Below are 24,435 nucleotides of genomic sequence, written 5' to 3'. Positions count from 1 at the left end.
TACCACAGCCTCTCACCAGGGACCACATTGGGGGGACATTGTTGGGGGGAGTTGATAGCATTTCAGCATTATTTTCCATGTACTTAATATCAATGTATCTGTTTCTGTTCCAATCAATGTTCTTTCTTACTAGGGTTGACTTCGAAGTTGCAGGTGTAAAGCTAGGTCAATCCCAAGTAAAGAAAAAGAAAGATAGAAGGCTTAACAGCTTAAATGAACGACCTTGTGTTTTCTGTGAACAAGGTCTGGCAACTGCTGTACATATGTAGTAGTTGAAGTCTCTCTGATATCTTGAAATTCATATCCGGAGTGGCAGGATACATGAGCCCGAGTCTTGTGCCTGATGCTTATGATCTTCAACATGGCATGAAGTTAGATAATTCTAGTGCAGTGTTTGCAGGTCTCAACTTGTTATGGTTTATACAAGAAAGGGAATATATGGAATTGAGACCCATCCATAGATTAGTACGATACAGTGTGATAGCTACAAAAGCTCTTCTCCCTCGAGGTCGAACCCATATCCCAATATCATTACTCAAATTACCTACGAATATACCTCTCCCGCACCGGATCACCTTCATGTGAGTAGACAACCCAATTCCCGATTCCAACAGCGTCACCTGTATCCCCCTTCCGCTCCGACGAACCAAAAATCAAATTATCAGGATGGTAAGAAGGATCCAACTTCATACGCTGGATAGCAGAGACATGAATTCGGGCATTCAGAGGGATATCACGAGATCGACCACGCGGCGGTGGCCACCGCACAGCCTTCAACGCTCCATCGGACCGCAATTCCATCCGTCGGAGGGGAAGATACTCCATCAGACGCCACGAGAGGACAGAAGTCAGCGGTAGACCGTTACCATACGCCAGGAGATCATGAATATGCCCTTCGGTGCCGGCCACCTGAAGCGCATGTAAGTAATCTCTGTGGGCTATCGATAATTCCGAGCTCGAGGCGTCCCTCTTCGAGTCCGAGGCATCTTGCAAATCAGAATCACCATTAAATTCCTCAATGCACTCGTGCTGTTTCAGCTTTCTCGGATCGAGTCGCAGTCCGGCGCGCCGCGCTTCTTGTACCATCCACACGAGAGGGGCGTGTGTTAATGGCCATACCTCGCTAGATCCGAGATTCCATCCTCCACCAATGTCTGCGTGTCCGCCGGGGAACCACATTTCTTCGATGTCCTGCATTTCGTTGTTGTCATCCGCTTCTATCTCCTGTTTCTTGCTTGGTGTGTTGACATTTGGGATTTCTGGAAGAACGGGAGGTCCGGATGTGGTTTCGGAGTCATCGTTCGCGGGCTTCTTCTCATCTGAGGACGTTTCACAAGCCCATTCATCTTTATGCGATCGCAGCAAAACCGGCCGGAACTTGATGCGTCGTTCATCAATGCTAACCGCATGTCGAACTACCTTGCTCGAGGTCCTCCCGTCAACATTAACCTCAAAGTCCGCGATACTATTGACTGCGTCGAACATGCCCAAGAAGTGCACACGAGCCATAGGCCGCGACAGTATCTCCCGGCTGTCTTTCATGACTCGAAAAGCCTTTTTCTTTGCTTCTCTGTCCTTATCCGTCCGGCCAAGTTTCCACGATACAAAGGCATCCCAAATAAACGGCACAACTTCTTCATTATCCGGACCCAGAAGCCCGACATAATCGAGCATCTCATTCAAGAACCGCGCCGTGTATGCACCACGCGAGAAGCCGAAAATATACACTTTGGTACCGGCTTGGTAGTGCCGCATGAGGAAGCGATACCCGCCCAGAACGTGCCGATCGAAGGAACGACCCAGTGCGAGATTGAGCGCTTTGCTATTATCTAGCGTGCCTTTCTTTTGGATCGTCGTGCTGGCCAGGGATCCCGGGGTTATGTCGGTGCCAATTCCCGCTGCCTGGGGTTAGTATCCTTGTGCTTTGTTGGTGGGTACGCTCATACGTTGGTAGTAACATACTGGCTTGCGGTTAGAAGACTTGTTTCGCTACCAAGTAGAGGAGGTGATCCCTTACGTTGCTCGTCGGACTTTTCTAACATGCGACAGATTCTCAAGATGTTGGTGTCCGTGCCGTCCGTGCGGAAGGTGTTTCCTGTGCCATCGAAGCACAGGACAATTTGTCGGCTTGACATCGTGCCGTCTGCTCCCAGAGCCTGGGAGGGTTCTTTCTCTTCAGTAAGGTTGGGGGACCTCGCATTTATATGTGCTCGAGGCGTTGTTTAGTGTTCGATTTGCCTTGTAATTCCCCACTCATGGGCATAGTACGGCGACGATCATGGCGATCTTCATCAATTGAGGAACCATCAACTTGGCAAAAATGCCAAGCGGGAGTGGGTGGACACTAGTTCGCCAAATCGGGTGTCATGCAGTTGATCTACACGGTCATTGCTTGTCGAGCTTTGAGCTTCAGTTGGTGGCTGCCCGGCATGTGACCAGTCTCACACAGCTATACAATATTACAACGACACGGGGTCTACAGGGCACGCGGAGTGCAGCCGACTTGAGCGCATGGAATCGACGCTAAAAACCATTGCTTGTTTCAGACCATTAAGCGAGTTGACACTATCTCAGTGGCACTATTGTACAACAGGCGTGCTCTTCGCAGTCCACCACTTGATACTGAACTCAAACCCAATGTCTGAATGGCCAATGAAACGAGTCGCGTTCCACGACTCTCTCCCAATTGAACGGAGAGTGCATCAATCCCCGAAATTCAGCTGGGTCTATTTCGTCCGTGTCCTCTATCAAATCCATCAAGTCCCGACATCTACAATAAAAACTCCATACTACCAAGATCCATCTATATAGGATGGTAATATAGATCAGACACCATACGGTGGATCAGGGTTGCATCCAAATTACAGGTATCCCTAATTCCGCACCTGTAAATGGCAAGCTTTGAAATTGGTTTGATATGATTGAAGCATTGGTATCACTAGATATGATCAGTAAATGGAATGAAAATAAGAAAGAAATGAGTCTTCGTCTGCCCGGCAGACGAAGCCAACACAGCGCCATAGCAAAACGCCTCAGGCCAATGACTCCTTTGAAAACATGGAACCATCTTTCCTCAGATGTGAGAATAGATGCAAGATCGAGTAAGAGGAAAAGAAAGAAAGGAAAGTTGATATATGTACAAGAATAATCCAAGTGGAAAGGAAATAGCTGAAGAGCAAAGATCAATCGAAGATATACTGCACCTCATGGCATGAAGACTGGAATGCCCTTAGTAGCTTGTTCACACGAGGTGTAATCCAACCAGACTGCGTGCCATTGGTAGCAACACCCGCAAAGGTAGTAGAAGCATGTTTACAAACACCCTCGGCGTGATTAAACGAGTACTGCAAGCACTCATCATTGCGCGTGCAGACCTCCGCACAAACATCCACCGTAGGAATCGTGCCAGCCGCAAAATCTATCTTGATCCCAGAGAGGTTATCCCAGTCGTCGCGTGCCGAGAAAGTCCCATCGTAGACAAGTTTCTGGTAAACGTCGGCATGCAGCATGAGCGCGTTCTTACCGCTAGCAAAGAACGCCCGATCAAACTCCCACATCTCCTTGATATCCTGCGGCGCCATGTGGTGGTACGAGATAACAGGGTAACACCACGGCTGTCGCCCGTATCCTTCGGAGAAATGGTCGATTTCCCATGGGCGTGACGTCATCATCATCGGCCATGCCCACGTCAGATCGACGTGCACGTCGTGCAGTGCTCGCGCCAGCGCACAGTCGCCTGCCCACTCGTGTGCTGTCATGGCTTCGAGGTCTTCCTTTGCCCCTATCTGGTACTCGTGCAGGAGGTTCATCGTCCACCTTGAGAGGACGATGCCCGCCCCGCCGTAGCCAAAGAGGGTTTCCCCGATTTGCATGGGGCTTCCCAGGTAGTATTGCCGATCTGGGTTGAGGTGTGCCAGCCAGCTGATCAGGTTCGGCCACACCATATAGGTGTCGGCTTCGAGGAAGACGTACCACTTGGCGTCGGGCATGACTTCTAGTGCTTCGTCGATCATTGGGAGGAATTTCCATTTGTCGAGCTTCCAGCCTGGATTGTTGACCTTGCCTAGTGGGCCGTTTGTGTCGTCACCCCATTCTTCGTCTGTTAGGCCTTCCCGTCCGACTTGTTGTAGACGGCGATAGATGTCGAATTCGGGTTCGTTATCCATTGTCGACTCGCTGATGTTGCGGAGGACGTCATACGTGCGGACCCCCTCGATGGTTTCTTCGTAGTCGGAGAAGATGGCGAAGTGTGGGACGCATTGCAGGGTGGTGCGGAGGTGGATGGGGACTTTTTCGAGGGATTCGGTCGCGCCAGTTTTAATTACGACCATAACATCATCGAGTGCATGTAGTAAATGGCCGCATTTCTCCTCCAATGTCTCCTCTTTGGGAGGGGGAGGGGGAGGAGAACTTGTCTGCTTCTCCTCCCCTACCACAATTGTCCCTCCTCCGGCATGAGGAATTTGTTCTGAGTTGTTCACGATTGTCGGGTTGGATTCAGGCAGTCGAAAGAGATAGTATATGAAGCAAAATGAAACGAACGGAAAGACGACGAAGAGCCATCGTCGCGGAGAACTAGACATAGTCGGGTTGGTGCTCAGGGACAATCTAAAGAAGATCAAACAGGAACCGATGCCATTTAGCTAACGAGAGTAAGGAGGGTGAGAGAAGACAGAAAATATTGAAACAAATGCTTCATAGCACGAGGAAGGAAAAAAGGGGTCAGTGATCGCTGTCGCTGGGCCAAACCAGTTCGACACTGCCTCGGCGTGAATAGTGGACATTCCATAGGCCGGCAGAAATGATTCGGTCGAACCTGTGAACGGGGGAGCTTTGATAGGCCAAGAGACAGGTTCATGGGGACTGATCAGCAACCACGCGGCACATGAGCCAACTAAACTGTGGCGTCTTTCAGACCGCTGCCCCACGGGAAGCGTCATCGCTTGCGGGACTTTACATAGCGAGGCAATGATCGACTGTGTCGAGTGTTTGTTAGTGGGGGAAGATTCAGGAGATGAAGATCAGGGGTATTTCATCAAGTTTGAGACTGGTGTCAATTAATCTGTAGTATGGAGTATAGCAGTCAGACATGGCGTTAAAATAAATTAAGCATGAAACAGGGGGACGTCTACGGCCATGTGGACATGGGATTGTGGCCTTATTATGGCCTGAGGGATGAGGCATGAATCATGTGTGGTTTCATTGTTTTGAGCACAGACCAACTTGGGGCTGACGAGGTCCCTGTTGATCAACTGTCAACTCATTGTCCAACTACAACATACAAAATAAATACAGCCCAATCATCACACATATACAGTTATCCACAAAGTTTAAGCTTCAGCTTCAGCTCCAACTCTCAACCGCCTTTTCCGTTCCCACAAGAACACAGGAGTGATAGTCAAGGCAACAGCCATACACACAATGACAGCCTGAATACCAAAAACCAGTCCGAGCCCATTGCGCTGTATCCACGCAGGCTGAAAGTATCCCACCGCGAACCCGCCGCAGGTGCGCCACATATTCAGAATGGCCGAGACACAGGTCGCCTGCTCCGGGTATTTTTCCAATGCATAGGCCGAGATGGCACTGTGCCAATGATGTTAGAGATATGACACAATACTCAAAAGGGTGAAGTTGGAACTTACACAATCGTGGCTACCATGCCGATGTTCACCATGATCCACCCAGTGGCTATCCCAATCCAGTGCTTGCCAAAGTGCATGGTTAGTCCGTACGCGAGGAGACCGCTGGCCATGCTACCTATCGGGAACCAGACGCCGTGGAGGCGGAGCTCGGTTCTCCATGTTGAGCCATGGTACTTGAAGATCCAGCCATTGAAGAAATGGCCAACTGCCCAGCCTGGGGAAATGGTGAGAATCTGGAGAGATGGGGGGTTTGTGAGGATTCAGGCTCATACCACATAAAGCTCCAATCACACCGGCGAATCGCATCGATGATGCCCCGATCGTGTCAAACAAATATGGGGGGCTGTGCAGGAAAGTATCGATGGTGGTTGTGATTCCTAAAGAGTCAGCGGGTAAAAAGAAAAATATAATGATAGTTACTCACCAATTGGCCAGGTAAATGTTACCAAGATAGCCATGCCTATGACAAAATCCTGGTCAGTGAATGCCATTTCAAGCTAAGTCGGCCATACCCACCAGTCATCAACAGCGGGAACTTAAACACATAGACCACGACCGTTCGGCTCCAATATCTCAATGTCGATCCCTTGGGAAGCAGGGTATTGCCAATGCCAAAATAAGACGCGAGGCGGGACTGCTTGGTTGTTCGTCCAGGCTCATGGTATGTCTCATAGCCGAACAGGATCACCATTGCCGTGGACACGCCATAAATGGCTGTCAGGACTCCGAAGGAGGTACGCCAATCTGACCCGGCGCCGATGTATCCTGCTATCGCGGGACCGAGGAATGGCCCGACGAGGAAGGTGGTGCCCCTGTGCTCAGTCAGTGCTACTCTGGTTAGACTTGAGTGGCAAGTCTCCTACCAAATATTGATCATTCGCGGCCATTCTATTGTTGGATCAGCATAAAGTACTTTGGGCAATCCCGGAGAAAATACTTACCGGCCGAGGTATACATATCATGAATGATTGGAAGCCCAATTACCTGAGGCACTGTCCCAAACAGACCCTGCAAAGAGCGGAACGTCGTGAAGGTAGACCAATCATTGGAGAGGGTAGCACCCAGCACCATGAACATGGTGATCACCTGAGGCCACAGCCAGATCGGCAAACTACATGCAGCTGTCAGTGTGATAGCCAATGCGAGCGAAAAAAGAGAACCAACTCACCGACCATACGCTTCAATGAGCGGAACAGCAAAGATCCCCCCAAACCCCTGCAGCAGAATACCATAATTCATACTCGTCGCCGAATGAGCGATGCTAATATCCCAATCCATGGCCTGCTCCGTGACCAGCGTTCCACCCCAGACCATAGCCCTGCAAGAGATCAGTCAGAAAAATCATCTATGCATACCATACACGTTTGAACTGGCAGCCGCGATGGGTTTCGCGATTGACTGTCCATACATACCCATCTGCTAACAACGAACTCGTCATCAGCGACACGAAGAGCATTGTCTTCCGCGCCGACGACCAGTTCCTCGGGTTCAAGGGATCCCTGGCCTTAACATCCAAACCGGAATCGCATTCCTTCAGTTCATGTGTCCCAAGCGACCACGACGCACTGGTTGCCATCTCGTGCGTAAAGTAGACTGGAGAGGGTTTCTCCATGCTAGATATGTTTACCCTTTTCGGGCCTTTATTCTGTATAGTGTAAGGCGCGACCCCACAACGAAGAATTTGGGTCAGGTAAGGAGGTGAATGAAGATCTTTTTCTTTTCTGTGTGACGGGGCACTGTAGGTTTTATGCACGGCCGGTTTTTCGAATACACATGGGGATTCTCGCGTGGCTTTTATTGCAGAGGGAGATTCTAGAAAGTTAGAAATTAAGAGAGATCAGATGTCCATAACTGGTTTCTGATTTGGATCTGTTGAAAAGTCTCCGGGGGTCTACGTATAGTGGATGTATCACAAAGGTAGATCGGGACTACATAGTAGATCCTTTGCCTTCGGGTAATTCGCAATTGGGCTCTTCTATTCGCTGGTTTATTCTTCTTAGCTTTACTTCTTTCTATCGTATGAAGTATTGCCGTGGCATTGCCGGGTCTTGGTGTGACATGGTATCCCTTGCGCATACCTGACCTAGCCACATTAGACCAATGATCTTCCACGGAGCACAATAATCCTATACTAATAATGGGTCTAGAATTGTTGTTCTATAATCTGCTAGTATTTCAGACATGAATTATCTACTCCGTACATCGTATTCGCACTTGTACCGGAATTTGTACCGAACCCCACATGTTATACATGTACTGCATGTAGATATTTAGACCAGAGTATAAGGCAGAGAGTTATGTATACATACACACATATCACTTCCCTATCGTCCTCACACTCAAAACTCCTTCTCTAATCCCAATGTCTTTTCTAAACCGCCTAGCCAGCCTTCTGGGCCTTTCATCCCCTGTTGCACCCCCAGGCGCCGCCCTCGCAGCAACCGTTACAGTAGTGAGTATGACGAGCCCGTCAGACAAGTCTTCTATCTAATCCAGTCACAGTCTGCATCGTTGGGATTTGTCCCAGTCGCGGTTCACTTTGATCTCTTCAATATCCTCGTGAGTCATGGCAGACCTGTGACGGCAGATGAAGTATCGGCGACCTGCAATGCACGTATCAAATCCCGAGGGGAAAATGAGCCTGAACTGAGTACGTGTTTAAATTTGAATACCTGATGGCTGTTATACTGACGATGAACATAGGTACAAGATTAGCCTGTAAGCACACCCTCGTGCAGGTAGGAGCAGTATACCAATACTAATCCCTTTTTGCAGCGGACACACTCTACATCATGGCTGGACTCGGCCTAGTAGAACGCGTAACCGACGATTGCTTCACGGCAAATGCCATCACAAACCACATGGTTGCCATGCCGTCCGCGCAGCATGGCGTACTGCACTTGTCAGTCCCTCACCCCCCATGCATGCCCGATTTCTATTCTAGAAACTACACAAATTTCCAGGCACGCACTAACCCCACCTAGCACCACGGAAGGCCTAATGGCAGGCGCATTCTTGATGAAAAAGCTCCAGGATACCCGCTTTGCATACCCCTTCGCGGAGGCGGATGGCCCCTTGCAATATGCCTATCGGCTAATGGGCCAATCCAAGCTGGCGAAGCAGCATACGTACTCGATCATGGAGACCCAGGGTCGTATGGACAGTTTCAACCATTTCATGGTCGGCAAGTTCCTGAAGTTCGGGACTTTCCCCGAGCGCGTCAAATCGATGGGCTATGATTTAGATGGCGCGTTGGCGGGTGGCACTGCCACTGGCACTGGCACCGGTTCTGCTACTATGGTTGACATCGGCGGTGGTCGTGGCGAACTCCTCCTCGAGGTCCAGGCTGTGTACCCCCATCTCGGCGCGGAGGATCTAATCGTGCAGGAATTCAATGCTGATATCGATAACGTGCCTGGTGTGCGTCTTATGGAGTGGAACTACAAGGAGGAGGAGGAGCAGCCCGTTCGTGGGGCATGTGTTTACGCGCTGCAACATATCTTGCATAACTTGCCTGATTTGGATGCTGTGGCATTGCTGCAGAAGATTTCGCGTGCTATGACTCCTGGTTCGAGGGTGTTGATTATTGAGTATGCCAAGAATCTGACTTATGCTTCACTTCATGCGAGTATGATTGCGTTGTACGGAGGCCGAGAGAGGGGTTCGGTGGAGTGGAGGCAGATGGCGGGTTTGTGTGGGCTGGAGGTGACTTTTGAGGTTTATGTTAGGGCTGGAGAGTCATTGGTTGAGATGAGGAGGGCAGATCGGTAGTTCAGGGCTAATAGAGTTAATTAATTTAGTACTTTATTAGTTGATTGGTTAGTTGGTTAATATGATGTATCATTTCTACCTCTTATGTACATATGTATACAGATCACATCCCTTCAATAGCTTCGCTTACCCGAAGCTTATACTAGTTTTTATCTCTCGAACTGCTAAGCAGATCTTTGTAGATCCAAACTAGGAGTGTATCGAACCCATCGATTCCATGTGGATATACGGAGTATGTTTGATGTATTTTTTTTTCTCATTCCTCGTCACATCCCTTGCTGCAACTCACATGGCCACTGCATGGTTTCTATCCCCTCCACCAGGAATGTCGCCTGTGTCTAATCCACATGGTCCTGGCAATGCGAAGCTTTCCATTTCCACGATCAAAATATTGCATTTCTTGATACGCAGATTGGCCACGCGAGCTTGACTCTCGTCATAACTGGACGTACATGACCCCGTATTCACGCCATATCATTCAACGAAATAAGTCGCTTCGCTTGGCCTGATTATATTCCCTGCGCAAATCTCTTGATTTACAATTACATCCCTTGTTTCCTCTCAATTTACTTTTACTACCTATACGAACCTTCCCACCCGATAAAAACGAGAGTCCAGGCAGGTTTCTGATCTGTAAATCGGTTCGTGTGAGAGTTTTAGCGTGATCTCCATTTCCGAGAATCTTCAAGGGCAACTTGAAAACTTTGCTCTACTGGTTCTTGGTTCTGGATTGGATTCGGATTCTGATTCATCTGATTGACCCCGCGTATCTTTCTCGTCTGTATCCATGCCAATGAGTATTTGAATTGGCTCCCCGCGCTGTAATCGGGAATTTGCCAAATACTTGGCTGCTTGACACATCTAGTCCTTGTGTTTCATCTTTATTATGGATATTCCAAAGCCTGGTGAGGGCGATGTTGACATCGGTATGTTTACCTCGGGGCAAAGGCCAAGAAAATAGACTTAGAAGGTTGTGGATTAACATGTTTAACAGGAACTGGCGCATTTCAGGCTTGCTGGGTATGCTATTCATCCCTATAGACTGCCTCTGCATAAATGTATGCTGATTTTCGAGCAGGTCCTCACAGCCATTGTCGGCGTGGCATTGTTGTTCCGCTATGCCATCAAGGTCTGGGTGCGCTGGGCTTTGCCTCAAGTCACTGCACCCGGCCGAATCTGGGGTATAGAGGACTTGTTCTTCCTCGTGGCTTGGGGTTTTGATGTTACCCATATGATATTTATTCAAATGAGGTGAGATCGACTTGTGTCATTAGTTCCATGTCAGCCACTAATTCTGTGTAGTGCCAACTGGGGTCTCGGGAGGCATTTCTTTTACTTGACTGGTGAAGAACGTCTTTATGCTATGAAATGGGATTTCCTTTCCCAGCCTCTGGCTGTCACTTCTGCCATGGTCTCACGCGCAGGCATGATGTGGTTTCTTTTGACTTGCTTTGCGGCGAGCGACAAGAAGATTCGCCAATCTATCATTGCTTGTGCTGTTGTTCAGGTTGTCGTCAATATGGTTACAATCGTCCAGATTATTGTCCAGTGCGGCCCGAATCAGTATCAGACGGTCAGCATCCTCCTTCTTAGTGATGGGCCCATTCTAATCTCATAGCAGACTGATCGAGTACAATACTTCCACTATATGTGGACACCACTCCCTGAAGATGGTTCCGTCAAGTGCCAATCACCGACTGTCCAGACGACTATCGGCTTCGTGCAAGGAGGTATGTAAAATTATACTTCAACCCAATGCAAAGCTAATTAAAATTCCGACAGGATTCAACACTGTCATCGATTTCTTCCTTGCCGTGCTCGCTGCCGTCGAACTGTGGCAATTCTTCTTGCGAACGCTCCATCGTAACCCAAACACCTCATTCTGGTCCCAATTCTGCAAAATTAGTGGCACCGTCCGATCCCGCCGGATCTGGCAGACGATCACTCTCAGCGGACCACTCCTTCTCTCCGGCTGTGCTTCTATTGTAAAGACCTATGTGAGTAGACTGTTTTTCCCCGACTGGTACAGCAATGCTAATATCATCCACTAGAAACTCAAATCCCTCGGTGACAGACAGGATTTCACCTATAACATCGTGACCTTCGTTCTCTGGGTAAAGTAAGTACAACCACCATCTCCCAATCTTAAACCCAAACCCTAATATCATTCATTGACGACCCCAGAATCGAAAACTACAGCATCCTTCTCGCCTCGTGTGCCCCAGTAGCCCGCCTCTTCCTCCGCTCCTTCGTCGACCAGAGACGCGAAGGTCGGTCTCATGGCTACTGGTCTCGCTCCCGCTCGACAGGACACAACGAGCCTGACACAGAGCTGAAACGCCGCGCCAATGTCCAGGACCAGTGGCTGGATTCCGCTACGGTGACTAATATGACCAATACCTGTATTCACGATGAGGAGAATCCGGCGACTAGGTGGAGTGGACATGGGCATGAGCGCTCGATGAGTCAGGTATCCAGAGCGGAGATGCCGGAGCATCTTGATGATGGATGTGTTACTGTTAAGACCGATATTGTTGTTCAGGTTGATGATGGGAGGTCAATTTCTTCAGGTGGGACTAGATTGTTACCTGATGGTGGTGAGTCTCATTCTACGGGGTTTCATTGATTTACGGTATACAGATCTCTAGTATATAATAAGGAAGGTTGACTGCGGCGGATGCTGCTTTTTATGTTTATATATATATAGTGTGGAGCACCCATGAATGATGCCCAATAAGCAATTAACTCAGTGTATATACTAGCCCCCAATCAAACCAGACTATCCAGTGGTTTAAATTGACAGGGAAGACATGCGGTACGATAAGGAAAAAGAATGCCACCGATATACATGAATTTGGAGAGAAAATATACTGTCATACATGTACCACGCCGATTACTGGGACATAATGCCATTTATGGCCTGCCCATTCATTAATTGGCCCAAGTGGTCGAGCAGTTTCCTGGTCTAGCGGTTATGATTTTCCGTTAACAAATGCATCTAGTATATGTTCCGGAAAGGTTCTGGGTTCGATTCCCAGGGAAACTATTTTTTGTCTTTTTGCTTATTTAAACTACAGTCAAGAACTTGATTTCCTTTTTCTGCCGTATCACACCATAATCAGTTTCCTGGTCTAGCGGTTATGATTTTCCGTTAACAAGTGCAAAATAGCATATGTTCCGGAAAGGTTCTGGGTTCGATTCCCAGGGAAACTATTTTTTGTATTTTTGCTATGTAAATGATAACGGAGGTACTTCGCTTTTTTTTGGTTTGTATCACCGATGAAATATTTTCCGTCACTTCAATAGATATTGTAATTATGCTTCCACTACATTACCAACGCCCAGGCTGCTGATGTCATCCATTTTCAATAGATCTAAGGGGAAAAAAGCAAAAAGATGTATAAAAACGAGCAACACAAGATAGCCCTAGAAAGGCACAAATTGTACTCCGTTCACACACGTCCATGAGTGGCATTGTCGGTTCTACCAGAGTTTCAAAATTCAGTCTACTTCTCGGCTACCAGTGGAGTTCAAAAAAGCGAGGATCTCATCATTACTTAGTGATGCGCTTTAACGCTAAGCCATGCGAGCTGGTTGATGTATGTCATAATGAGCCAGAATACAGATTATAAAAAGACAAGATGTTTCCCACGGTTGCTTTAACCTTGAACAGAGGTGGGGCCTCCCCGCAACCTCGAATATACCTAGGTATAATCTCAAGCCTGTAAGGTTGTTTCAGCCTTCAAATATCAAATCCTATTACTACTATGGATTCATGACACCGATGACATAAACGTCACGTGAATATATCCCAATCCCCACCGCACGGTCAACAGCTCCTTCACCCTCCAACAATGCCGCCCAAAAAACCCGCCTTCCCTTACCGACGGAGCTCCAATGCCTCGGAAGATGACTTCTTCGACATCCCCGACGAACCATGTCTCTCCATAGTTAAGCGCCAGCTACGACATGTCCGAACATGGGTCACAGTCGCCGTTATCATCTTGTTTATCCTGTGGCAACGCCGTGAACGTCCCCCGCCGCCGCCCCTACCACATATCCACTACGACGAGGTCGATTGGTCGCGCTTTGCCTATACCCAGTATGCAACCAATGAGGTCTACATGTGCAATTGCCTGATGGTCTTCGAGGCTCTGCACAGACTCGGCAGCAAGGCGGACCGCGTGCTGTTTTACCCGGAGGAGTGGGACCTCGTTGTCGAGGATGACTTTGATCGCGTCAGCCAGTTGCTACTTGAGGCTAAACACAAGTACAATGTGCTGCTGATCCCGATTAAGATTGAGGGAATTCAGGATCCATCGGGTGAGTTGGGCTGCCGCTGTTGGAAGTGACCTAGCCTCTTGAACACACTTACTTACATGTCAACCCATTTCATAGTCGCCAGTTCCAGGGCTTCGTGGGATACTAGCACCGCCAAACTCATGGCATTTGGCGAACACGAATATGACCGCGTTATCCACCTCGACTCGGACGTTATCCTCCTCCAGACAATGGACGAGCTGTTCTTCCTCCCTCCTACCACTGTCGCCATGCCACGTGCCTACTGGCTTCTCCCGGACAAACTGCTCTCGTCGCTGATCGTGGTCATTGAGCCCTCCCTCCGCGAATACCTTGCCTTGACCGACTCTACTAAACTCGCTCAGAACGGTCAAGTCGATATGAACCTGACAGACCACCGGTATGATATGGAGCTGTTGAATAGGCGGTACGGGGACTCGGCAATGGTCCTCCCGCACCGGCAGTATGGTCTGTTGAGCGGCGAGTTCCGGACGAAGGATCATCGCAAATTCCTGGGGAATGATGATGAGGTCTGGGATCCTGATCATGTTCTGGCGCAGGCTAAGTTCGTGCATTTTTCGGATTGGCCGCTGCCGAAGCCATGGGTTATGTGGCCGCAGGAAATGTTGGCGGCGGAGCAGCCGAAGTGTGATAATAACCCTGGCACGCCGCAGGAGAGTGGGTGTCGGGATCGGGAGATTTGGAAGATGATATATGATAAATATCGGAGACAACGAAAGGTATGTGTGTGTATGGGGATGGGGATGAATTGGTTGGTTGCTAACTGTTGTAGGATATCTGCAAGCTGCTCAGTTATCCGGCGCCGGTTTGAGTGGAAACACTTCATTGATTAATTGTATAGACATGTAGCATAGGTAGATTATGGCGTTTGGGATATTAGCTCTGTAAAGGGAAGGCATGAATCAACGACGATCACTGTAGTATCACAAAACAGAATTCAACTGGATATCTCAGCAAGTAGTACTCCGTACACAAAACAAACTCCATAAATGCAACCCTCCAGGAAGACATCAAGCATACCCCATCCCCCTCCTCCACCAATTCCAAACCCCCCTCCTCGCCATAATGCCCCCAAACTCTTTGACACTCTCCACCTCATCCAATCCCACTGCGAGATTTGGCTCTTTCCCGACTTTCTTCTCCCCGTTCCCGTTCCCAGTCCCCTGTTTTCCACATCCATCCTCCACCTCCACAACCCCGGGCCTTGTAACCAACTGGAAATCCTTATATCGCAACCGACGCACAACATCCACCCAGCTCTCCACTGGCTCCTTCCCACCCTCCACGTACATGATCCCCGGACACCCGCCGGAGCGCAGGAGTACGGCGCATTGGTGTGTGTCTGCGGCGCGTTTGAGGGCGGCTACTTTTTTGCGGGAGGTTATGTGGTGGGTGCGGATTAGAGCGTTGTAGAGGGTTTGCATTTTGGGGGAGGGGGGAGAGGGAGGAAGTTGAGGTTGGAGTTGGAAACTGGGAGCTTGGACCTTGGCGCTAGACTGGATTGGGAATTGGGATGGGAATATGGTTTTAGAGATGAGAGAGGTTGGAATTGGTACTGGGTACATTTCAAGTTGATATTGGGCCTTTGATCTTCCAAGGCTTTATTTGATCAATTAATTCTGATATGTAGATTGAGTATAATCACATATAAATCAAATGATATTGTGTCTTTATGCGTCTTTATGTTGTAAAATAGACACCTGAGGCATGAATATGCTAGTAATCCCACGTGAGAAATTCTCCGTCATTCTGCATGTCGAAAAGTGCGGGGGGTGACACTTCAGGGCTGCACGTAACTGGCGGTGTATGATGCATGTCTTAGGACTTCGTATAGTATGTCAGGTATATCTACAGCATACTACAACATAATGACCCGAATGCTCATATTGAAGTGGACTAGAATATATTATGTATATGTGGATTCTTGTATAGTTATAACTCTAGACCGTATAGCCCTGGAGACCTAATTGGGTTAGATAGTATATGTATATCATTTGTACGGGTAACGAGTTAGCCGCTATAGAAATGATTCCCTGGTTCCCCGATGGCTCTAGAATGGTTTCGGTGGATCCCTTTTCTCGTCTTGGCTTCCTTTTTCTGCTAAACAATCGCGCGGTGGCCGCGGACTCCGCCCAGGGGAGCTTGGGATTGTTTTTTATATCCAAGCCTTTCTCGAGTGAACTGCCAAAATTGGTGAAAAGAATGCAAGGCCTTTCATCGCACCCACTTTTCTCCTGTCATTGGCCGTATAACGATATGGTCAGATATCATCTTGGGCCCATCAGGAACATCTTGAAGATTCTGCTTTTTCATCGCTTACCGGATTGGCTGATCATCCCCACGTTCATCATAATGAGCCTTGGCTTCTCTTTCGGGGGACATCTGGTCATCGTACTGGTTTTTTTTTCTTGATTGAATTTGTTAATTTTCATTACTTATAAATATAAATCGAGATCGTGCAATTTATTCATATAAAGTACAACAATGAGGTCAGGGTTTTCTTGAACTATCTAAAAGGCTCAATATGCCCGCTCCTCTTCACCCCCACTTGAAGCATAGTTCTTCCTTTGCCACAGAAAAACACAACAATGATCCTCCAAGGGTGCAGGTCTCACACGAAGATGAGGATGCCCTCGCCGACATCCATCACACATTAACCGCCCAAACTCACCTGGATCCCAAGTATCCGGAACCGCATTCCTCCTTTGACAAGTTCCTCGAGGAACAAGTCCAGGGCAAGAAACCAGCTAACCTCGGTGTCTGTTTCCAATCCCTCTCAACTTGGGGTGACGGGGACTCCCACGCAGATGTGAAGACCTTCGCCACAGCCCTGTGGCGTACCCTCACCCTACAGGATATCTACGAGTGGACCATTCAGCCATGGATCGCAAAGAAGAAGCCTGAGAATGGACGTCCGCTGATCCGGGACTTTTCTGGTGTCGTGCAGAGCGGAGAGATCATGCTGTAAGCAGAAAACCAACCCCATCTCATCCCTACCGAATTTGGCCTAATTGAAGTATATAGCGTTCTGGGCCGTCCTGGTGCCGGCTGTTCAACCTTTCTCCGAACTATCGCTGGCCACCACTCTTCCTTCTTGGGTGTTACAGGGTCAATAGATTACTCCGGTCTCAGCTCGGATGAGGTCAGGAAGCACTACCGTGGCGCAGTGGCCTATGTCCCAGAGGACGATGTGCATTTCCCGACCCTAACCGTGCTTCAAACGCTCGAGTTTGCATTGCAGAGTAAGACCCCCAAGCGCTACCGGGAGAGGATTCCCCGGTACCTGGAGATCTATGGGCGGGTTTTTGGTATGTCGCATACCATGAACACGCTGGTGGGAAATGAGTATATCCGCGGTGTGTCCGGAGGAGAGCGCAAGCGTATCTCCATCATTGAATCTCTCGCTACTGATTCATCGGTAGCATGTTGGGATAATTCCACGAGAGGACTGGATGCGTCCTCTGCACTCGACTATGCACGCAGTCTGCGTATCATGACCGATACATGTGGCAAAGCAACTTTGCTCACTTTGTACCAGGCCTCAGATGCTATCTACGAGCTGGTGGATAAGGTGCTGCTCATCGATGAAGGCCGCATGCTATACCAAGGACCTGCCAACGAGGCGAAGCGTTACTTTCAAGATCTGGGCTACGAGTGCGCTGATATGCAGACGACTTCGGATTTCCTGACAAGCATCACCGTTCCTGAAAGACGGCGGTTCCGTGCTGGATGGGAAAAGCGCGCCCCAAAGGGCCCCGTCGAACTCGAAGCCGCTTTCCGCCAGAGTGCTGCTTTTGCCAACATCGAGACCGCTGTTGAAAGCTACGAAGACCAGAAGCTCACCGGTAGGCCTTCTGGCCCGGCGGATTCGGAGTGCGACAGCGTGGAGGTATTCAAGAAGACCGTGCAGAGTGATAAGTCGCGCTTCGTCTCGTCTAAGTCACCATATACGATTTCGCTCTTCCGACAGGTTGTTCTTTGCGCGAAGCGTCAGATGTGGCAGCTGAAAGGGCATATGGGCCCGCTGTACATCAAGTTGATTTCTTGCGTGGTTTATGGGTTGTTGATTGGATCTATGTTCTACGATCAACCCCAGACCACCGAGGGTATGTACTCCCGTGGAGGTGTGCTCTTCTACTCTTCCATTTTGCTTGCCTGGCTGCAAATGTCGGAGTTGGAAGAAGCCATGCAGGGTCGAGATATCCTGAACCGACAGAAGAAATTTGCTTTTGTGAGGCCCAGCGCTGTGTGTTTGGCCCGAGTGCTCTCAGATATGGTGATAACGGCGCTTTTGACTTTCTTATATTTGATCGTCATGTACTTCCTGTCTGGCTTACGGTCTGATGTGAGTAACTTCGGAATCTTGCCGCAATTATAGACGCGCTAACTCTTCTAGGCCGGTGCCTTCTTTATCGACGGCCTCTTCATTTACACCTGCACGGTCTGCCTCACGGCGCAGTTCCGTGTCTTCGCCGCTTTATCGCAGAACTTTGAAGTTGCCCTCCGCTACTGTGGAGTTTCTGTTATGTTGTGCATTGTGTTCGGCGGCTACGTTCTCTCCGTCGACAAGATGATTCAAGATGTTCCTTGGGTTGGATGGATTGCGTATACAACTCCTGCTCTGTATACATACGAAGCAGTCATGGCGGCCGAATTCCACAACGTTAACTTCACGTGCGCGGCCGCATCCATTATCCCATCCGGTTCGGAATATACGGACCTCGCGTACCAGACCTGTGCCTATGCTGGTAGTCAGATTGGCAGCACCGTCGTGAACGGCGATGACTACCTGGCTGTGAAGTATGGATTCTACTACAGCAACGTCTGGCGCAATTTCGGGATTCTGTGTCTCTTCACCGTTGTCTTTGTTGGGATGACCTGCTGGTTGAGTGAGGTGCTGGAGTGGGAGCTGGACAGTGCTGGTCCTATCCAGTACAAGGGCTCGCGGAAGCTGTTCAAGCGGAAGAAGAAGGTTCAGTCCGATGAAGAGAAATCACCAGTCTCGGTTGATTCTGCTGCACCGCCTGTTGGTTATGAAACAAAGCATGACCAGACACTTACAGCTACCGAGTCTACCTTTTCCTGGTCTGACTTGGAGCTCAATGTGCAGATTGGCAAGGAGACTAGGAAGATCTTGGATGGTGTTTGTGGATACTGCAAGCCAGGGTCTTTGACTGCTCTCGTTGGTGCCTCGGGAGCAGGCAAGTCTACATGTAAGATCCCCAATGAAATGACTTCATCGCTTGATTTCTGACAATCTTTAGTATTGACTGCACTCACCCAAAGAGAGAGTCCCGGCACCTTATCCGGGTCTCTATTCGTGGACAACCGGTCAATTGACCAGTCATTCAACCGACAGATCGGGTATTGCCAGCAAATGGACATCCACGACGAAAGCAGCACGATCAGAGAAGCATTCGAGTTCTCTGCACTCCTCCGACAAAGCCACGAAGTTTCAACGGCGGAAAAACTGGCATATGTGGAAACGGTGATTCACACATTGGACCTGGTTGAATTGCAAGATGCAGTGATCGGCTCCTTGGACATTGAGAAGAAAAAGCGTGTTACTATTGGAGTGGAGCTGTGCGCTCGACCAAAACTGCTTCTTTTCCTTGATGAACCGACAAGTGGACTCGACAGCCAGGGTGCAACTAGTATCGTCGCTCTGCTTCGACGTCTGGCTAACCAGGGACTGGCGGTCCTCTGCACCATCCACCAAGCTAACCAGCAGCAATTCGAAGAGGTAAGTACCAGCCGCCCTGATCAAGAATCAATACTAATAAGACCAGTTTGACCGCGTTCTAGCTCTGAGCCCTGGCGGAAGCACATACTACTTCGGTCCAGTTGGCGAATCCGGCCATGCAATCTTTGAGTATTTTGCAAGACACGGCAATATCCCAGAAAAGGTCACCAACGCAGCCGACTTCCTCATCGAAGTAGTCGTCGGCGGCATGAAAGCCGCGGGAAAACAAACGAACTGGGCAGCCGTCTGGCGCAACTCAGAAGAATTTGCCGAAGTTAAGAACGAGATCGCCTCAATCCGTTCCGACAAGAATACCCGCTCCCCTTCCCTGCCTCCAACCCTACCCCCTCTCAGCCTGCAGATCAAACTCCTCACCCAACGGACATGTCGACAATTCTGGCGCACCGCTGAGTACCCATACTCGCGTCTTTACTCTTCCTTCCTGCATGCTCTCATCAACGGCCTCACCTACCTCCAGATCGGCAATAGTACCACGGATCTCCAGTCAAAGGCTTTCTCCTGCTTCCTGGTTCTGATGCTCGTCCCCGAGTTTATCAACGCTATCTCCATGCGCTTCATCCTGAACCGTGATATCTGGCTAGCAAGAGAAGGCCCGAGTGGTGTATACGGCTGGGTAGCATTCTGCACTGCCCAGATCATCTCCGAGATCCCCTATTCCGTCATCGGCGGCGTAGTCTTCTTCGTGCTGTATTATTTTATGGTGGGACTCCCACTCGGCTTTGCAGCCGGCTACTGTTTCCTGATGTTCTTCCTTTTCTTCCTATTTGCGACCTCGTGGGGTCAGTGGATCGCCGCTCTGAGGTGAGTCTAGTATCATCAACCGTTTTCCACAGTGATCTGATTAACTAACACTTCTTGTCACTATAGCGCTGACTCAATGATAGCCGCTACCCTCATGCCTTTCTTCATTATCATGTGCGAGCTTTTCAACGGTATCCTCCGTCCGCAATCCCAGATGCCTGCGTTCTGGAAGTATACTATGTACTACGTCACACCGTTCACGTACTGGATTGGTGGCGTGCTCACCTCCGTCCTCCGTGGTACCGCTGTCGTTTGCTCTCAGACCGAATTGACCATCTTTGAGAGTCCGCCCAACACAACTTGCAGTGAGTACGCGGGCGCGTGGCTTGATGCGAAGGGTGTTGGTTATCTCTCTAACCCGGATGGGATGGGTGAGTGTGGATATTGTGAATATAGCTTTGGTGATGATGTAAGTTTTGTTCCCTGGAACATGTTTTGTTTTACCTGGAATGGATGCTAATCTGTGTTGATAGTATTTGTCTGGGATTGGTCTGGATTCCTCGAAGATCTGGCCGTATTTCGGAATCTTCCTTGCTTTTACCGTTACGAATTACTTGATGGTTTTCTTGCTGGTTTATGTGCGGTCTGTTATGAAGCCACTTTGGCGGTCGAAGTAGGGATTTGATGATCTTTTTGTTGGGATTTTTCTTCCAATTTGATTTGGATGTACATTCGGCATAGCGTTGCGTATATATCAAAAGTGAAGCTTGTCATTAGATCTTTGGTTCCTCTAAAGAAAGCGATGCTAGGAATGATTTAGAAAAAGACTAGGGTGCAAGGTATAGAAAGGGAAATCCAAGTGCCACCTCCAGGGCTGCACCTGGCCCGCCGTTAATATTATGCAATCAAGTAAAATCTAATGCCTGATCTTCAAGGCTCAAACCCAACCCAGACCACGTGACTCCAAGTGAGTCTCGAGTCATTTTGCCTTTTATCCGTACAGAGAGGATGATTATCTATTTTAATTAATGAAACCATGGACACATGCAGATTTCAAGCCGAATACGCAATGAGTCACATTGGCAAAGCTTGACTTGGTTATCAATCAGCATCTCTCGGAGATAATACCTCAATCACCGGAAAGAGTATCTCCGGGACTCGGACATTCTGTATCGAGTAAGCAGCTTGGAAACCTACATATATGTCAAATAAGCCCTCGTGTCACCGTTTCAAACGCCATCTGTCAATTAACAGTCAGACACGTATTTTCCGAGACGTCGTGGAATACATATGTAGCTAGGTAATCCGGAAAGGCGCCCTATCTCCGACAAGGCACCAACGTCTCACCCCATGTCTAGCGCCGTCGCAAGGACATCCTGTGACGAACAAAGGAAAATCAATCTGAAATCAGAATCACTCGACAACCCTGAAAATGGAAAACCATCACCACCTTTCTCCAGATCATGAAGAGATGGAAAATCAATCTCGCGCTCCACAGCGCCGTCGCCGCCCGCCCCTGTCTTGTACAGTCTGTCGCAAGCGCAAATTAAAATGTGACCGCTCTCTGCCCTGCGGGCAATGCGTGCGCTCAAAGACAACAGCCCAATGCGTTTTTGTTGGAGCCCAGCCTGATCTTGTATCCGAATCTTCTCAGCGACGCATGTCACCCCCGCAATTGCCATATGGTGGTATGGAAGAGCAGTCCGGCCGGAAAAGTGGGATGTTCGTCTTTGACTCGAAATTGGGGCCGAATTCGACTTCAAATCGTATTTCGAAGCGTGGTCGTCCCGATGAGCTGCATGAACTCCGGAGTCGGCTGCATGTTCTGGAGAGTTCGCTCGGCAAGTCGACTCATCTTCAGACGCCTGAGACCTCGGTTTGTGATGTCTTTTCTGAAGTCGACACAGCCAATAGTTCTGAGAATGTTGGTGTTGATGACCGCGTGCGATTCTTGCCGGATTCGAGCTTCCGCGGGAAGAAGACTAAGACTCGTTATTTCGGTCGCAGTCATTATACCACTACTGTTTCATTCGTGAGTATCCTTCCTTGTATTGTGTGATTGATGCTAATTAGATGTAGTTTAAAGATATTGGTTCCTTTATGCGCCGTGGTCATTGCCGCGGAGAGGGAAAGGATAAAGAGTACTCTGATATGAAACAGTTCAAGACGGAGCTTTGGTCGCGCGAGACACAGGATCATCAGCGCGAGTTTCGCGAGCAGGCTTTCAAGCTTAATGAAATGGTTCCTCAGCGAAATGTTGCAGACCACCTGCTTCAGCTGTATCTCGACACTTTCGAGACGACATATCGAATCTTGCACACGCCGACTTTCTTGAGACAGTATGCTGATTACTGGGGCAATACCCAGCCAACCGACATGGCTTTCGTCGCTCAGTTACTCGCCGTGATGGCTGCTGGCAGTTGCTTCTATGTTTCACCTCCAGGTCAAGACGACCGAGACGTATTCCAGAAACCGGCCATGAAGTGGATCATGGCTGTTCAGTCATATATTTCGTGCACATTTGTGAGCCCGGATATTGACTTCCGAATGCTGCAGACACAAACTCTTCTTCTAGTAGCTCGCCTCGGAGTCGCCAGCGATGGGGATGTAGCCTGGGCCTCAGCCGGATCGCTGATTCGGTCTGCGACGACAATGGGTCTGCATCGCGATCCGACTCGCTTCCGCAAGGCTCGACCATTCTACTCTGAACTGCGCCGTCGTCTTTGGGCAACTATCGTCGAGCTGGACCTCAAGATCTCTCTCGACCGCGGCGTTCCGCCGTCAGTTGACCTAGACGAATGCGACTGCGATCCACCGTCCAATTGGGACGACGCGGACTTGATACCGGACATGGAGAATAACCCTGCTCCACTCAGTACTGCCCTTTATACCCAAAACTTCTACCAAACTCTCCTCACCAAGACCCTCCAACTGCGATATCGAATCGCCAAGAAAATCAACAGTCTCCGATTTAATCTATCCTACGACGATGCCCTGCGAATGGGCGATGAACTCTCCCGCTCCATGCAACATGCATCCTCCCTATTTGACGACAACGGCCCGAGTATCGCCCCGGGAGAATCAGGACGTCACCGATTCGCCCAATCCCTGCATCTCTTCATCATGCGAAAATTCCTCCTCGCCCTCCACCGCCCCTTCTCACTCAGTGTCGTCCGCCTACCCAAATGCTCCTACTCCCGCAAAATCTGCCTCGAAGAATCCCTCGGCATTCTCTCCCAGATGGAACTCCCCCTTTCGACAGAGGACATCCTCTACCCGCATATCACCCAGCTGGGAAGTGGTATGTTCCGCGATGAAACCTTCCACGCCGCAATCACCGCCTGCGTGGAGCTGTCCCTCCAGGCCAATGAAATGAGTACGTCTGCGACATCTGTGATGGACGGTGTCAACTCCAGCGTGCTCATGAGCATGATTCAGTCCCAGCAAGGCGTGATGATGCAGGCTGTCGAGCGCACCGCCGATAATTTCGGGAGACGCATTGGTCCCGGCGGGAAGGGGTGCAAGCCCTACTTCTTTTTGAATATTATCCTTGCTTCGGTCAAATCGCGCGTGAAGGGTGAGGATCCTTTGTGTAATGTTGATACGGCCTCGAAGAGGGCCGTTCGCATTTGCAGGGCGATCTTGAATGGTCTTACATATCAGGAGGCTAAGATTAGTGTTGATAATCGCCCCGTTCAGGTGGGTATCTCCGCTTACAGCTGTGTGTCTGCCATACCTAACATCCCTGTTCAGACCTCCATTCCTTCGGGGACAACTCCAGCCTCGGCTACACCGAGTGATATTGATCCTGCATCGCTTCTATCGACTGACTTTAGTGATTTTACGGTAAGTTATTGTTCCTCGCATGCTGTTTGGGGCTATGCTGACCTTTCGCAGCCAATGGATCTAGGGGGCTGGTTCGATGGATTGGATTACACTGGCCCGGAGTTGTGGGATTGGGATGCCGACTTGCCTGGTAACCTTCCGACATTCTCATGAATTATGTATCCCCTTATTTTAATGCGCTTGATGCCCTGTGATATTATCTCTGCTCCTCTCCTTCTCAAACTCCACTCTCTTGACCAAATAGATATTCCTTTTGTCAGAACAAGAATTTAGCCTCCCTAGGCCATAAGTGGAACATTCAAGTTAGTTTTGTTATGGTCTCCTGCAGTTGCCTATCGCGCTTCTTCC

At 49.3% G+C, this 24,435-nt stretch overlaps 9 protein-coding genes across 9 annotated transcripts; 5 read left to right on the top strand and 4 right to left on the bottom strand.

Annotated features, from left to right (window-relative positions):
- Positions 1-540: 540 nt before the first annotated feature.
- On the bottom strand, positions 541-2,135 carry N7471_002003 (T6SS phospholipase effector Tle1-like catalytic domain-containing protein; the record flags this gene model as incomplete). Its single annotated transcript, XM_057274723.1, has 3 exons — positions 541-1,898; positions 1,947-1,961; positions 2,018-2,135. The coding sequence occupies 3 exons, from the start codon at positions 2,133-2,135 to the stop codon at positions 541-543; spliced, it is 1,491 nt and encodes a 496-aa protein (XP_057139361.1).
- Positions 2,136-3,182: 1,047 nt separating this feature from the next.
- On the bottom strand, positions 3,183-4,583 carry N7471_002002 (PAN domain-containing protein; the record flags this gene model as incomplete). Its single annotated transcript, XM_057274722.1, has 1 exon — positions 3,183-4,583. The coding sequence occupies one exon, from the start codon at positions 4,581-4,583 to the stop codon at positions 3,183-3,185; it is 1,401 nt and encodes a 466-aa protein (XP_057139360.1).
- A 747-nt stretch (positions 4,584-5,330) lies between these two features.
- N7471_002001 (putative MFS transporter) lies at positions 5,331-7,257 on the bottom strand (the record flags this gene model as incomplete). The annotated part of the gene is made up of 9 exons (XM_057274721.1): positions 5,331-5,586; positions 5,646-5,859; positions 5,918-6,022; positions 6,070-6,105; positions 6,162-6,457; positions 6,509-6,533; positions 6,587-6,756; positions 6,814-6,963; positions 7,058-7,257. 9 exons carry the CDS (start codon positions 7,255-7,257, stop codon positions 5,331-5,333), a joined length of 1,452 nt encoding a protein of 483 aa, XP_057139359.1.
- A 750-nt stretch (positions 7,258-8,007) lies between these two features.
- N7471_002000 (putative O-methyltransferase) lies at positions 8,008-9,416 on the top strand (the record flags this gene model as incomplete). The annotated part of the gene is made up of 5 exons (XM_057274720.1): positions 8,008-8,097; positions 8,148-8,295; positions 8,349-8,363; positions 8,421-8,547; positions 8,630-9,416. The coding sequence occupies 5 exons, from the start codon at positions 8,008-8,010 to the stop codon at positions 9,414-9,416; spliced, it is 1,167 nt and encodes a 388-aa protein (XP_057139358.1).
- An 886-nt stretch (positions 9,417-10,302) lies between these two features.
- Positions 10,303-12,042, top strand: N7471_001999 (uncharacterized protein; the record flags this gene model as incomplete). Its single annotated transcript, XM_057274719.1, has 8 exons — positions 10,303-10,342; positions 10,411-10,436; positions 10,495-10,667; positions 10,719-10,989; positions 11,038-11,146; positions 11,199-11,413; positions 11,468-11,535; positions 11,601-12,042. 8 exons carry the CDS (start codon positions 10,303-10,305, stop codon positions 12,040-12,042), a joined length of 1,344 nt encoding a protein of 447 aa, XP_057139357.1.
- A 1,228-nt stretch (positions 12,043-13,270) lies between these two features.
- On the top strand, positions 13,271-14,646 carry N7471_001998 (uncharacterized protein; the record flags this gene model as incomplete). Its single annotated transcript, XM_057274718.1, has 3 exons — positions 13,271-13,739; positions 13,815-14,455; positions 14,509-14,646. 3 exons carry the CDS (start codon positions 13,271-13,273, stop codon positions 14,545-14,547), a joined length of 1,149 nt encoding a protein of 382 aa, XP_057139356.1. The 3' UTR covers positions 14,548-14,646.
- Positions 14,647-14,746: 100 nt separating this feature from the next.
- On the bottom strand, positions 14,747-15,160 carry N7471_001997 (uncharacterized protein; the record flags this gene model as incomplete). Its single annotated transcript, XM_057274717.1, has 1 exon — positions 14,747-15,160. One exon carries the CDS (start codon positions 15,158-15,160, stop codon positions 14,747-14,749), a length of 414 nt encoding a protein of 137 aa, XP_057139355.1.
- A 1,100-nt stretch (positions 15,161-16,260) lies between these two features.
- Positions 16,261-20,918, top strand: N7471_001996 (putative ABC multidrug transporter; the record flags this gene model as incomplete). The annotated part of the gene is made up of 7 exons (XM_057274716.1): positions 16,261-16,700; positions 16,761-18,081; positions 18,133-18,949; positions 19,001-19,479; positions 19,526-20,301; positions 20,368-20,710; positions 20,775-20,918. 7 exons carry the CDS (start codon positions 16,261-16,263, stop codon positions 20,916-20,918), a joined length of 4,320 nt encoding a protein of 1,439 aa, XP_057139354.1.
- A 755-nt stretch (positions 20,919-21,673) lies between these two features.
- Positions 21,674-24,240, top strand: N7471_001995 (uncharacterized protein; the record flags this gene model as incomplete). The annotated part of the gene is made up of 4 exons (XM_057274715.1): positions 21,674-22,273; positions 22,321-23,940; positions 23,995-24,087; positions 24,139-24,240. The coding sequence occupies 4 exons, from the start codon at positions 21,674-21,676 to the stop codon at positions 24,238-24,240; spliced, it is 2,415 nt and encodes an 804-aa protein (XP_057139353.1).
- Positions 24,241-24,435: the final 195 nt, after the last annotated feature.

This window comes from Penicillium samsonianum (genome assembly GCF_028829775.1).
Source record: "Penicillium samsonianum strain IBT 33392 chromosome Unknown utg000002l_segment0_segment0, whole genome shotgun sequence".
In the NCBI taxonomy this organism is placed as follows: domain Eukaryota; kingdom Fungi; phylum Ascomycota; class Eurotiomycetes; order Eurotiales; family Aspergillaceae; genus Penicillium; species Penicillium samsonianum.
This window is presented reverse-complemented; position numbering and strand designations above follow the sequence as displayed.